The following is a 15,125-nucleotide window of genomic DNA, read 5'->3' on the forward strand; positions in this document are numbered from 1 at the left end:
TCCGGCTTGAGACTAATTGCGCGATATAAAATATACCAATTCCAAAATGTATCGTTTGTCTCGAAAAGAGAAATACCCAACAACAACATTAGTAGAAAAGACGTTAAACCCATAATTATTATCAACCATGAAATGGTTGAAAATAACCATTCATTCATGTGCGGTTGGCTCAACCAGTCGAGCAATGTTAGTCGACGCTTCTATGACGAGTACACTTTGTTACAAAATCTTGCATTTTCCGATTCATCTCAAAGCCTTAAATTAACAACCTCAAAAGGAAGCAACAAAAGTAACGTTTAACTTACTAACCCGTATGTTCTCGTAGAAATCTCGGCGTCAATCAGATAGAGGAGCTACCACCTGGAGTCTTCAATAAGAACGCGGAGTTGACCGACTTGTAAGTCACCAATCTAATTACCACTCAATACTGTATTGAAATGTTATACCTGCTCAATACTGATATTTACATGGCAAGAGTTAGAATTCTCCTTATCTTGTGGTCGATAAGGAAATGAAAATTACTTATTAAAAGGGAACACTAGCAATCTGTTCAAATTTCCCTACAGAAAATACTATGTTAAACAACCGACTCTTAAAAGATAGATTAGAGACTTAGAACGGACGTTAAAATCAGGAATAATAGTCATTTTCGTAGGGTGTGATGCAACGACCAAATAAAGGATTTATCTCCTGGAATCCCTCCTTTTCGGGAAAATCCGTCTCGCAATACAAGAAAATCAGCTAAAAGAAATGGATGTTTGCGTACTGCGCGGAAATCTGGGAGTGTACCTCACTTTCAGCGGTCTGTGTGATGTAATAACATCAGGTGTTTTTTTTTGCTGATTTTCTTGACATGTGCAACGAATTTCGCCGAAGGAAGGAATTTCTCGTTATCTAACTTGTAGGTGTTTAACAAATCCATTGTGCAAAAACGCATTCAATACTATTATTATCAGTGTCGATATCGTTACTAATTCTTAAATACTCAAAGGATGTTTTACGACAACAAATTGCGTGGTGATTCAATTACTTATTACTTTAGAATTGCCGGCTACTGCGAATAATCTCACCATTACCACTCCTAGAACGCTTGTATTACTTTTTACCAAAAATTGACAAATCTAACAACCCAGCTCGACTCGTTGTCTTGGCCTACAGTTGTCCCACTAAACCTGTTTCCAGCTATTTAGACAAAATTATGGCTCCCAACGTGAAAACTTTACCATCAGGTATTAAAGACAGCAAACACGCACCCGAAATTTTTAGACTTTAATTTTATTGTTGAAGACAAACTTCTTTTGACCATGGATATTACATCTCTCTACTTATGCTGTCATTCCCAAATGCGAAGGTCTCCTGGGCTTCAAACACTTTTTTGATCAAGGCACTATTAAGAAACCTGTTTCTGTCGTTCAGGCGGGCCACCATCGCGCCCAACTAATTGATCGACAATCAGCACTACAAACGTCACATAAGGAAACTACTGACCACATTCTATTCACTCTCACATTTCACCCTCACAACCACGCAGTTAAATCCATCATTCTTAAAAAATTTAAATAACTTCAAAACGATTCAGAGACCGGTACTATCTTTTCACAACCTCCACTTACTTCATTCAAAAGCTTCAAAAACATAGGCAACTTTTTGGTCAGAAGTTCACTACAAACAAATGATCAGCCCGCAAGTTTTAAATGCACTCGCGCACGATGCAAAAGTTGTCCTTTCATTCATAAAGTTAGAAAACATCGGGACCCACACGATCAATTAAGATTACTGATTACTTCACGTGCACCTCCGCCAAAGTCATCTATTGCATAACTTGCACTTATTACAAAAAGATATTCATTGCTGAAAAAGGACGACAACAAAGGCCGGGTTGATCGATAGGGGTTAACGTTAGTCTAGGGGTTTAAAGTTAACCTTGCCTTTAATTTCTCTTGTAAGGGGGCGTGTACAAGAGCTAGCGTTTAGTTGGGTTTTATATCAATATGACTCGAAACTAATGGGGAAAAAATACAAAAGAATAATTCCTTTGTAGAGCTATAAGTCTAAATTAAAACTTTATACTAGCCCCAGGTTAGGTTAACCGTGTTTTGAACAACCCTGCTCAGATGACCGATTCCGAGAACACCTTCACGACAATAGAAAGGAATGACAGGGACGCATTAAAACGAGTCGCTAGACAATTTAATCTGACTTATCATACTAAGCAGCATATCGCAGTCTGCAGATTTTCCTTACAATTATGTAGTTCGAAAAGCCGCAAAAGTCTGGAACAAAAGTTTATCTTTCAAATCGGCACTGTTAATCCCCACGGTATCAACGAACGCTTTTCATTCAACTAATTTAGTCTTTTTTTTTTCTCGTTACCATGTTCCCACTAATAGCGTAACTCCATTTTTGCGTGTTGACACACGCACAACCTGCAATTCCTCCATTGCTCTGACGAAGGGCTAACGCTCGAAACGTCAGCTTTGAAACTCTTTCGGTGGTCAATTTACATTATTAACTCAGTTGATAAAACGAAAATGACCTTGTTATAATCGTTGTAAGCAAAGAACCTTGCTTGAAACACAACAGATATTTGTTAGTGACTGAGAAAACCCTCTATACTCCTAGAATATCAAAATCTGAAAACTTTGAGAAGTTCTTTATGTTTTATCTTGTCACCCTCAAGAAACGTTTTCTAAACTTTTATAGGTTGTTAAAAGAGAACAAAATTAAGAAGTTGCCTAGTGATTTATTTAATCTCTTAGTCAAGCTACACGAGCTGTAAGTGAAGAACCTTTGAATATTTATCGCTGTTAAAAGTCTTAACCAATAACCAGTTGATCCTTAACGATAATGCGCAACTATGATGTAAACACTCATCCACCATGAGTACAGAATCTGGTTATTCATTAAGTTTTACTTGAAAAGGCCTTTTAAATCATTTCAGAGAATCGGCAATACCGCATACCACATACCAGCAATAAATTTGTAGTCAAAATTCTGTAACGTATGTATGTGTTTTAATTTAGAATGTGAAACTAGGTCTCTTTCAAGTAATCAGTTAAAGCAATCGATGAATCCATCGGCGATTGCCCAGTTTCTAATCCGCAGCACTTACAACGTCCTTTGCTGTCTCTATCGTTTTGTTTAAGGTTAAGTCCGGCTTGAGACTAGTTTTGTAATACCATAAATACTAATTTCAAAATAAATCGAGTGTACTAGGAGTTTTCCAGGGCAACGCAACTAAAAAATATTCAACTACAAGGAGAGAAGAAAATACATCCATGGTTGGTTATCAACTATGAATTGTCTTTTTAGATTATTCATTGACATGTGGTTGGCTCAACCTGTCAAACAATGTCATTTGACGCTTATATTACATTAATAAAACCTTAAATTCACAACCACTGAAAGGAACAACAACAGTTACGTAAGACGTTCAACTCACAGACCTGTACATACCCGTAGATATCTAGATCAAAATCAGATAGAGGAACTACCGAAGAGAGTCTTCAACAACAACACCGAGCTGACCTACCTGTAAGTTTTCAATTAAATAATCGATGAATTCTATTTCTAAAGACTATATCGGTTTTGCAAACATTTACCCACCATATGCTGAGATTCTTTTCATTAATTAGCGAAAATATATTTAAATTACAGCCGAGTGTCGTCAGTCTTAAAGGGAGTAAGAGAGGATAATATGGTGTACAGATTGACAGTTCCGAGCAGATAAGAGTAATAACTCCTATTTGAAGCATGTTTGGAGTTCCATTAACCAAAATTTTGCCACTATGAACGTTGTTTTTCCTCACTCCATTTTCTCCTGGTTTCTCTTTCGAATTTTGCCTTTTAATTCAGCCGCACAGGGAAACTTGAACAGATTTATTACACTTCCTCATGCAACTGTTTTGCATACTTTCTAACTCTTCTAGATCCCTGGACAACAACAGAATCAAGGAGTTGCATCATACTCTATTGACTCAGTTAATAAAGCTTCAGCAGTTGTAAGTGAAGTGTGTGTTTCTTTACCAACCAAATAAGCGCATGCAATATTCTACACATTTTAAGGAGAGCGATAAAGATACTTTAGGGGTAGATTATACAACCCTTCAATATCTGGTGGCACAAGGACTGATTACGAGCCCAAGTAAAATATAGGGGCTAGTCGCATGATTTTTAATGCATGCCTTGATATTTAAAAGAGAGACATTTTAAAGTAACTTAGCACTGATTAAGTTAGTAATGTTGAAACTGAGCTTCAGAGGCGGATTGGTCGAAATCTGTTAAATAGTTGTTCATTAGTTAACAAATGGTAGACACCACACGCCACCACAAGAAGCTAGAGTCGCTCTCGACCATCGCCTTGCGCGACTCTTAAGTTTCCCTTACGCTTAGCAACTTCCCGCGTGCATCCATAACTCCATTTTGTACGCTGTGGTGTTTACCATTCGTTTTATAACATAAAAAACAATTTCTTCCGAAACATTAACTTACTTGGAAACATTTGCTCACGTCAGCAGCGTACCCCCATGAGCAAATAGTAGACACTGAGTTGACCAATTAGAGCGCACGCTTTACGTGATTTATGTTATAATTCAAATCCGGGGTTGCAAATTTCCCCATTTTTATTTGATATTGTTTGCTAAATTTTTATCATGACGACACTCCTTGAACTCCTCTTCTTATGCAGACGCCTTCACATCAACAATCTGGAAAAATTACCAAAGGGATTGTTTGATGGCTTGTGGAATCTAACAAAACTGTGAGTTAAGAAAACCAAGCTTTCCACGAGCAAAATTACAATTAGAATTAATTGTCTATGCCGTTTCCGTGAGACCTTAATTGATTATTTTTGAATTAGTGTGCAAAGTATCAACATGTCAAAATAGAGGTGTAAGAGATTATGAAACATTTTTGCGTTAGTTTGTTTACTGAACTGTAATCACACATGATATTTTACTAAATGAGCAGATCCAGTTAGGTGAAAGTTAATGCCAAGCGCAGATGTAAAAAAAATTAATTTCAGCAGTGCTGTATACCTTGATCTAAATAAGGAAGAAAAGCTCGTTCCCACTTAGCATTAACAGGAATAAGATTTCGGTGAGCATTGGGTATCTGAACTCAAATTTTTACAATTCCACTCAGACGGCTGCAGGACAACGCGATCCAAATGCTACCCAAGGACATTTTCAAGGATTTGGTTAACTTGGATGAACTGTAGGTTCTGTCATTTCAAGTAAATGCAATAGACAGTATTTAAATTTAACTTATTACGAGTTTCAAAAAATAAAATTCTTCCATTGAGTTATGTTCCATGACGTATTAGGATCTAACTTAGGATCCGATGCGGCTCGTTTATGTAGAGATCGAGGAGAGGTGTGGGTTGGCTACAACAAAATCCACTACGATTTTAGATATTTTTTTTTTGTTTTCCTTATTCTGTTATTATTTTCTTATGGGCGTTATATCTGTGGATTGAAGATGTTTCTGAAACTTCTAACTCATTTTCTTTGTAACTTTCAGGGATCTCTCTAATAACAAAGTGGAGAAACTGCCAGAAGGAATCTTTAGCAAGCTAACGAAGCTCACAAAACTGTAAGGAACAAAACTTATATCTGTGGTTTTACTATGTTTCCTCTAACTCATTTTCCCTGCAACTTTCAGGGATCTTTCTAATAACAAAGTGGAGAAACTGCCAGACGGAATCTTTTGCAACCTAACGAAGCTCACAACACTGTAAGGAACAAAACTTTCGGCAATATCCGTGGATACATATATAAATGTTGTACCGCATAGTACTTTGAACACAAATGGTGGAACAGGGAATTAACTCGCAAGCGTAAATTGAAGTGCCAAGTGAAACTCATAAAAAACCCAGTGGGTGTTAGTCCTAGTAAAGGGTATTAGGGAACCACACGAGGTAAAGAAAAAACTCTTATGACCTGGGTGGGAATCGAGCCCACTACCTCCGCGGCACAACATTTATATATGTACCCTTACTTTCTCTTCGCCGCGATTCACCACCTTAATCGACTCCGACTTTCTCGATCTGTCCGACCTTGTAGCTTAGTAGGCAGAGCAACGGTAGATCCAATCTGGACGTCAGGGGTTCGATTCCCACCAAGGTCAGAGGAACTTTTTCTTTACCTCGTGCGGTTCCCTGATACACTTTACTAGGGCTAACGCCCAGTGGGTTTTTCATGGGTTTCCCTTAGCACTTTAATTTACTCTTCAGAGGTAATTCTCTGTTCCACCATTAATATCCGTGGATAGTTTTTTTTTTTCGTTGAAACTAAAACTACGGCTTTATTCTTTTTCAGTATCTCGCTAAATTTTGTAATCTTACAGGCTTTTATCCAGCAATCAAATCGAAGACTTACCACCAATGATATTTGCTAACCTAACCAAGCTTAGGACATTGTGAGTAGTCATTGTGATGAAGTTTTTACTGATTAGGCGTTTGATTGATGGATTGACCATTCGTCAATTGATTAATAATTGACACGGTTATTGATTTAATTCGCAACTTTAGGAAAGAAAAATATTGTAAATATTTGAAAGTATTTATAAAATACTTGAAAAAATTACCAGGTGTTCAAAGACGAAAATATATTGATCAGCTAAGAACTAATTTGAAATAGTTGGTGATGGCAATCGACAACAGTCGGCGAGGTCGTCGTGCCAAATCGGTAATCGTCGATCAGTCATCAGCAGCTACGTGATTCTTCGTCAGTTTTCGACTTACTATCGACTGAAACGTCAAAGATACGTCGCGTCCTTTGGTTTGTTTGTTTGCGCCACGTTTGTGTATGCTTTGTGCTATGCTTGTACGCTCTACGTTCTATGTAAGTAGAACCAGGCATGTCTTTGAAAGAATATTTTTAAGATCTGTATGGAAAAGTTTCCAGAAGAATGAACAATGAATCAAAGTGTTTGTTTCGTGGTCATTGTGGAATGGCTTCATACACAACTCAGTGGCGTCAAGTCCAGTGTTTGGCGTTTCGTAGACGTTTTAAAGGTTTAAATAATTCCTGGAGGAAAACGAATATCCTTCAGGAGACAAATAAGCCCAGAAATTGGACAGAAAAGGTCCTTCGGGAGACAAATAATTCCAGCAATGGGATAAAGTACCTTATTTTGGAAACAAACAATCCCAGTAGGACAAAAAACCTCCTTCGGGAGACAATAATTCCAGCAGTGGGACAAGAAACCTCCTTCGGGACACAAAACAGTCAGAGAAAGGGGAAAAAAACGTCTTTCTGGAGACAAATAATCTTAGCAATAGGACAGCAAAGCTTCTTCGGGAGACAAATAATCCCGGTAATGCGACAAAAAAAAAACCATATCAGCAAGCAAGAAGTGGGTTTATTTATTTTATAACCTTTTCATTAATTTTCACATCGCAATTAAACTGCGCGTAAACACAGTCAAAAAGCCAGTGGTGATCTGATAGTGAATGCGCGTGATTGACGCAAGCAGGCAAGTACATTTGATTGGTTTAAATAACTTTATTTTCAGTGTGATTGGACCAAAACTTGACAAACTGTCATTTGAAATTAACTCTCATAACGCCCCTTAGATCAAAATATCGAAAACTTGGCACTTTTGGTTCTCATTTTCCGACGTGCTGTTCAAAAACTTGACTAGAAAGAAATGTTTATCAGTCTCAGGAAAAAATGAAATCATTTCAATTGTCACTGTGAGGACTGAAAAAGAAATTACATCCGAGTTTGGTTTCCTTTCATGTAAATAGGAGAACGGAAAAGTTGAAACTCTTGTGTTGACTATGTTTCTTTTTCACGGAAAAAATAGGAGGACAAATATCGACGCGGACGGGAGTTATTGCGTGATAACTGTCCTGTGATTTTGCACCACGTGACGTAAAGTAACCAATAAAATCGCACCAAAATTAATGGGTGGGCTATAATGTTGAATAACCACCGAGACGAAGTTAAAGGGATTATCCAACAATATTCAATGAGCCTGAGGCGAGGTGATTACAGCAGGGCGCGAGATGATTATAGCAGTGGCGCTAAATTTTAAAACGGTTGCCTCCCGTTTTGTAAATGTTACAGAGGAACCCAGATAGAAGAAAATTCTATTCCGAATAGCATAAAAGATGCCACTAAGTTTGGTGTAACACTTTTCGATAGAAACATATGACGTTTTGCTGATTAAATTCTTGCGGAGACTGGCTGTTTATCTCGATGCCAGTAATCGCAACAATTGTAACAGAATGGTTTCAACAACATAACATAGCTGCGCTTTTTATTTTAAATTGTTGAGCATTCTTTTTGATAGAGAAATCTTTAACAACGAACTTAAACAAGTTTCCATCGACACCTTCGAAGAAAATAAACGGCTGATAAATATGTAAGTATTTTCTTGAGTCAAAATGATTTAAAAGTTATGAAAAGCACTGTTTAACCCTGAATAGTTCAAATAGTTAGAACATGTAGTGCAAAACACACCTAAAATACTTTGATTGCTACAATCTAATGATGTCATAGCTATATTTCTGTTCACAATTTTTCATTCCAGGTACATGCATTACAACAAGTTTAGAGAGCTTCCTTATGGATTTTTTGAAGTGCAGAAGGATATACAACGAGTGTACGATTTTAATATATTTATACTACGACCTAAAGTTTAAAGGATCAATTGTAAATAGAAGACGGCCTGAAAACACTTTTAACTTAATTTTTGCAATAGCTGCCCATCGAGAATGGAAGACGTGGCATTCTACGAGAAGTTTCTTATATTGATGAAGGGACATTTGCGGTTCTCTAGTACATATAGTAATTTGAAATACCTTATTTGACCGGACGATGTCTTATTTTACGATTGCAGGAGTCTCGACACAAATCTGATATGTTGTCACATGCATAAGGAGGACGCTGACTGCACTTTCATTTACAACGACGACTTTGCTAACTGTGAGAGCATGTTCAAGAGCCCAACCTCAAGGAAGAGCATCTGGGTAGTCGGCTCCCTTTCCCTGGTTGGGTCTGTGTTTGTCATCACATGGCGTTCCATACACGGTACAAACACAGCACAGTCAATCATGTTATTGCACTTGGCAGTCTCTGATGGTTTGATGGGAGCATACTTAATCACACTGGCTGTCAAAGATTTGTTGTGGAGAGGAGAGTACTACTTACATGACTCCAAGTGGCGGTCCGGCCTGGCTTGTCAGATAACTGGCGCTACCTCTTTGCTATCCAGTGAGGTCTCTCTGATGCTGATGGCTTTGATATCTGCTGACCGACTCAAGAACATTGTGTTCCCCTTCAGAGGTGGGGCGCTTTCTCTTAACATGACACACTTTTTTTGCGCCATCATTTGGCTCGTCGGCTTCCTCCTGGCATTCTTTCCAATGTTTGGCCTGAGATACTTCGAAAATTCAGAAGCACACCACAACTACTACGGAAAAAGCGTTGTCTGCCTTCCCTTACAGCTCTCTCGTGACAAAACGAAAGGCTGGGAGTACTCTGTTTCTGTATTTATTGGCCTCAATTTTTTCCTCTTCATGTTCATCACGGTTGCCTACCTCAGCATATTCATAAGCAGAGTGTGGGTCAAAAACCAATCAGCCAACACAAGGAGGGAGACAGGTCTTGCCAAAAGAGTATTCTTCATCATCTTCACTGATTGTCTCTGCTGGATGCCAATCATCGTGTTTGGTCTGAGGTCGGTTTTGGAGGAGAATTACAAACCACCAGGAGGTCTGGCTGTGTGGATTGCCGTCTTTGTTCTGCCCATCAATTCAGCGATAAACCCGATTCTGTACACGTTAGCAACACCAAAGGTAAAGAATAACATTTCTTTATCATCTTTGAAATCTAAATAATTTAAGAAAGAACCCGGTGGTGTACCGATTAACACACTGGGCTCTTCAACACACTGTGTGGGTTTCTTGGGCTTGACACTCGTACAGTTACTTTTCATTTCTTTGCACTTTTCACTCTTTAACAATTGATAAGGAGAACTGGTCATTCAATGAATGTCGTTCTTGGCTAATTTCTTTTTCTCTCCAGGTGCAAGAGTATCTGGGAGGCAAAGTAGCAAAGCTGAAAAGCTTCCTACGCAGCACTTTTAAGTGCAGTGAGGAGCAAGAGGGTAGTTATGCCCACTTTTCCATTCTTTGCATCACATAAGTTTAAAGAATAAAATCGTGAACGTTGTTCTTATTAGCGAAGCTTTCTTTCTTAGACTAGCGCCATTTTCTAGACAGATATCACATTGCAATGGTATTAATCTGTTGATTTACTCATGTATTATTTTATCAGAACAACAACAAGATCCACAAGAGATTGAGGACAACGGGCCACATAAAGGTAACAGCATTTTAATGAGTTCTTTTAGCCACTGCATTTTCCTCAAGAAACATTTCCCTGTACATTTTTATTTTCATGATGCTGTCCTTCAATTCGCTTTTTATTATTGTTTCCTCAGATGAACAAAAAGGAGAGGCCATGGAAATGCAGTTTCTTGGACTGCTACAGCCACAACAAGGTGTTTAACCTTGAATTTGTTCGATTAGTGTCCTAAACGAAGTAGATATTAATCGAAGGTCTCTTGGCTTAAAAGAGCCGACTGTTTTTTTTTTCCAAAAAAAACAGCGCAAAGAACTTTGGCGGGGAAATGCACCAAGGCTCGTCAGATAGAACTTCGGTAGCATTTTGACATATTATTTTAAGTTTTCGTTTGCTACAATTACTTTTTGCATCTAATTACCATTATGTCCATCACTTGTCTCGAAATCGCCTGTCTTCTCAGTACATGATTTTAATCTTTCGCTCTTGTTTTTTATCCATTGATCAAGACGAACAAGACAAACAAGTGCAGCATGGCGAAGATCGAGTTGGAACTGAAGAACAATTTCACCTGGAAAGTATGTAATGTTATTATTATTATTAAAATTATTATTATCATTATTGTTTTTTACAATGTTTGTATTAATATCAAAATCATCAACTCCATTCAAAAACTTGCCCTACAATTGCAAAAATCGTTTCTGTTTTGCTTTTGTCATTACATTAAGAGGCTTATTCACCCAACTATTTTTCTGTGTACTTAGATCAGCAAGGAGCTGAACTGATAGAGATTCGGGCTTTGAGTATGCCGCCTCAGGAACAAGGTTCTTCATAACTTCTCTATTTCTGTTCGTTGAACAATAACATAAATATGAACAATTCATTCTGTTTTGGCTTTTCCATCATACTCTAATAGTGTTGTTGTGGTTTCACATTTTTTTCAGAAGATGATCACGAAGGAGAAGAAAATGATCTGGAATATGATACAAAATTGTAATCATTGGTCGATGAATGGATATGAAGCTAACAACATTTAAACCCTAAACTGTTTAGATCTATCTGGCAATTATCCTTTCTTATATTTCATTGCGATTATATTAGTTACGAGACTTAAGCTTATAGAACTTATCAAGTCTAGCTTATAGAGTCTAGCTTATAGAACTATTGAATTCTAGTCACCTGCTCGCTGTGTGACACTTTGAAATTGCAAGATAAGGTTATCTGATAATCAGGACTAAAAGGTTAGGAATAGATTTAATCCTGACCTCTACCAAGATTTTCTTGTTGTAGCACACCATCAAACAATCAATAAAGAGCAGTATGTTGGATCATTAACGAACGGTTACCTGTAGAAAGAAATATTCGATCAGTATTATTTTGGTCGAACACAGAAAGTTTCCCTAAAGCAAGGTTGGCTTCCTATTTTTGCCGGTCAGATCACGGGAAACTTTTTTTCAAGGATCATCATTTCATAAAAGAGTGATCGTGTTTTATATCACTGGCCTATTGATTCAGTCGGTTGTTCTCCATGTTTTAAACCGAGAAACATATCCTTTCTTGCCCGAAAATGATTATAGAGGATAGAAATATTAATTAGAAAAAAACAGTCGAAATTGTACTTACATTTGCTCATAAATCTTAGCAAACCTATCAATACTTGATACTCCTGTCGGGTAATTATGAGGATCTTGATTTGACCCAGAGCTACCCTGGAGAATCCTTAATCAAACCATGTATATGGGGCAGACCGCAGCATTACTGGAAAGACACCATCTACCTAGTGTATCTTCTACATGGTTAAAACTGCTTAGAAATGCTTATAAACAACACGTTTAGGCTCTGTAAGTGTTTATTTGTTACAAATATTATTATTGATCTTATGACTTACTTCTTCAGTAACTGATAATAATGCAGCCAATAGTTTCTAATAGGAAAATTTCAGTTGACAAGGATGAAAAAGTAGAAAGAAAGTAGCAGTGCAGCTGATACAGCGAAGTAACCTAACTGCTTTGCAATGGGATTGTTCACATCAGTACCCATTCTAGATGTTCACATCAGTACCCAGTCTAGATGACTTTTCTGTCTCATTTACGAGTTAAGATTAACATGCCTATTCAAGTTTGTTTGCATTTAAGTGCAGGTCGTAGTTAGTTGCAAAAAACGAAATTGTAGTGCCGCTATTAAAAATCCATATCCATGATACATGGAGTGTTTTTGTGTGCTTTGCCGAACGGAGATAAAAAAGAGGAGAGGGAAAAAAATGTCATTTAAGAATTAGGAAAATGTGGAGGGTAAATCAGAAACTCTTATCTTTTCTATGAAAATTGTTCACTGTAATTGCTCCAACCATGGCTAAAGGAAAAGAACATGTAAGCTTGGAAGAAACGATTTTCAAAAGTATTGAAGTACGATCCCCAAAACTGGTAAGAAGTCCGGGGTTGGCCTGTCAAAACCTGATCCCAATTTTTGGAAAGAATCTCCTGAAGCTGCCAACGTTGGAAAAATTGCTATCTCGCCCATAACCCTCCCCCCCGCCTCCCCAAACTTAATATACAATCTTGATCTGTTTCCTCTATTTATTTTCTTATAAAATGATGATAAAAATAAGAAAAAAAGAAAAACATTGGCGGCTGACTTTACTTGATTAGTTCATTAAACTTCTCTAGGTTAGGATTATATGTAAGACATTGTGGTAGAGTTGAATAAGATTCTAAAATAATAATGATGGAGATCCAGCTGTCTAAAGAGCGAAAAGGAAGTCACTATACGATTGCTAATAATATGTTCCGGATACGAATGAATTGATTTGTATAGATATGAATTTCTATCAAGTATTTGAACTGAAATTACCGAATGTGGTTTTGAGCAATTTTGGCCAAATCAAACACGCAGCAAGATGATAAAACGATGAACTAATTTTTAACAAGTATCAAGAAAACAACAATTTGCACTTTTAGATGTGGAACCTCATGCTAGAGGTAACAATTGAAAACGTCTTACCTGTAGGTGTCAGTATACATTGACTGAGTTGACAGCGTTTTGTTTCAGCGAGGACTAAATTAATCTAACCCGCCTGTCGACGGAAAACCAATAAGTTCTTCATTATTTTGTTTTGTGCGTTATTACTTGAAAATGTTCTCTTCAATGTTTGCAACTGAACCGCGTGAGCAGTAGAAATGGAATAATGGCTTTTTTTAATTTATTAATTTCATTTTTCAAGTTTCAATATCTAATGCAAATTGTATAAGATATCATTATTTTATTTTCATAATAGTTATAGAACCAGGTGTTTTTGTCTTTTTATTTTTGAATTTTCGATGCTAACTTTAGGAGTCTTTTCAACTTTAAACGCTTTGACTTCCGTTACTCCTTACTAGGTTATTTCTTAGTGCTACTGTTGTGACACCAGCTACGGCGTACATATATTTCCCACTTTACAATTTGCTCTCAAACACCTTGATATTTTGTCTCGCTTTGTCTTGGCAATACATTTTGGATCCCATATCATGCATTTGATGAACTCGTTTCACTAAAAAATATCGTGCGCTAATGAACATAAGAATTTTATTTGCTATATATTTAACACCAGTTACGCTACTTGGCATTATATTTGTATGTTCGGTATGAACAAGTTGTAGGAAAGAGAAAGAAAACACCACTCGTTACATTCGCGTGGTTAATGAGTGGTGTGACGTATCAGCAAAGGGGAGCAATCCCTCGTCATGAACCTAAAGGTTAAAACCAACTAGACGAGAACTTTAGTCGATTTTACTCCGTAATTGAGTGCCATCGACACCCATCTCGATTCACAAACTGCATTTGACATGAATATTCAAATATTTATGCTACCGCACAAAAAAAAAATGCGATTTTCGAGGAAACAGCTGTTAAACAATCGATGCTCCGCGGGGGGGGGGGGGGGGGGGGGCCGAGATCAGATAAATGCACGGACACAAGAATCTAACATGGTTTAGTTCAAAAAATCTGTTGTAACCGAAACGCCTTGTTTATCTTACTCCTCTATGTTGTCTGTTATCTTCCTATTCTCGTTCACGCTTGTCATTGCTGCATAGTGTTTTTGAACTGAACTGAGTTTTGATATTGCTAAACACCCCAGGCGCACCGCCACTTGGTGGAACTGGAACCAGAAAATTGTTATGAGCCATAACATAATGAACGTAGTACGCATCGTCTGATTTTTCAGTTCAGTTTCCAAGCGGATGCCTTATCAGATTATAGAGTCAGCATGTACTAACTAGTTATGTCTTAAGCTAGCATTAAGAAATGGTTTCCATAGAACACGACGAGCTGAATTCAAAGTTACCAAGCATGGAATCAGAAGCTTAGCTATCCCAGGACATGATCCTCCTTTGGATATAACTGTTCATCAAGATATCTCTAAAAATCCTGGTCCTACTGGTTTTCATGGATTGCTTCATCGGTCAATTGATTCTACATCGATTATTGTACAACAGTCGACTACAGATCTCATGTATATATTTATTAATGATGACAGGAACATTAGCTCTACGCTAACTAAACAAGAACCAGACTTGCTAAAGCATATACCAATATTCAAAGATTTTATTCTATTCATAATTCAACCTCAAACTCGTCGAATATGAATACTAATTTTACTCAAGAATACAATAACTCAATTCCTGTGAGGATTACTACACGCATTGATGCTAAATATGCGCCTTCCATCAACAATTACAGTTCACGCTCACTGGTTCCAATCAAGTCAACCGCCAGTACAAAGCCTAATCAAACTAACACTACAAAAAATACATTATTTGCTCTATTTAACAT

At 37.4% G+C, this 15,125-nt stretch overlaps 1 protein-coding gene across 1 annotated transcript; it reads left to right on the forward strand.

Annotated features, from left to right (window-relative positions):
- The first annotated feature begins 2,713 nt into the window (after positions 1-2,713).
- On the forward strand, positions 2,714-11,648 carry LOC148743460 (G protein-coupled receptor GRL101-like). The gene is made up of 17 exons (XM_088726455.1): positions 2,714-2,775; positions 3,463-3,534; positions 3,930-4,001; positions 4,688-4,759; positions 5,143-5,214; positions 5,521-5,592; positions 5,662-5,733; positions 6,346-6,417; positions 8,299-8,370; positions 8,539-8,610; positions 8,848-9,805; positions 10,035-10,116; positions 10,287-10,334; positions 10,453-10,512; positions 10,823-10,891; positions 11,078-11,137; positions 11,258-11,648. Exons 5-17 carry the CDS (start codon positions 5,168-5,170, stop codon positions 11,308-11,310), a joined length of 1,737 nt encoding a protein of 578 aa, XP_088582581.1. The 5' UTR covers positions 2,714-2,775; positions 3,463-3,534; positions 3,930-4,001; positions 4,688-4,759; positions 5,143-5,167; the 3' UTR covers positions 11,311-11,648.
- Positions 11,649-15,125: the final 3,477 nt, after the last annotated feature.

Source organism: Stylophora pistillata, chromosome 1 (assembly GCF_964205215.1).
Source record: "Stylophora pistillata chromosome 1, jaStyPist1.2, whole genome shotgun sequence".
Lineage (NCBI taxonomy): Eukaryota > Metazoa > Cnidaria > Anthozoa > Scleractinia > Pocilloporidae > Stylophora > Stylophora pistillata.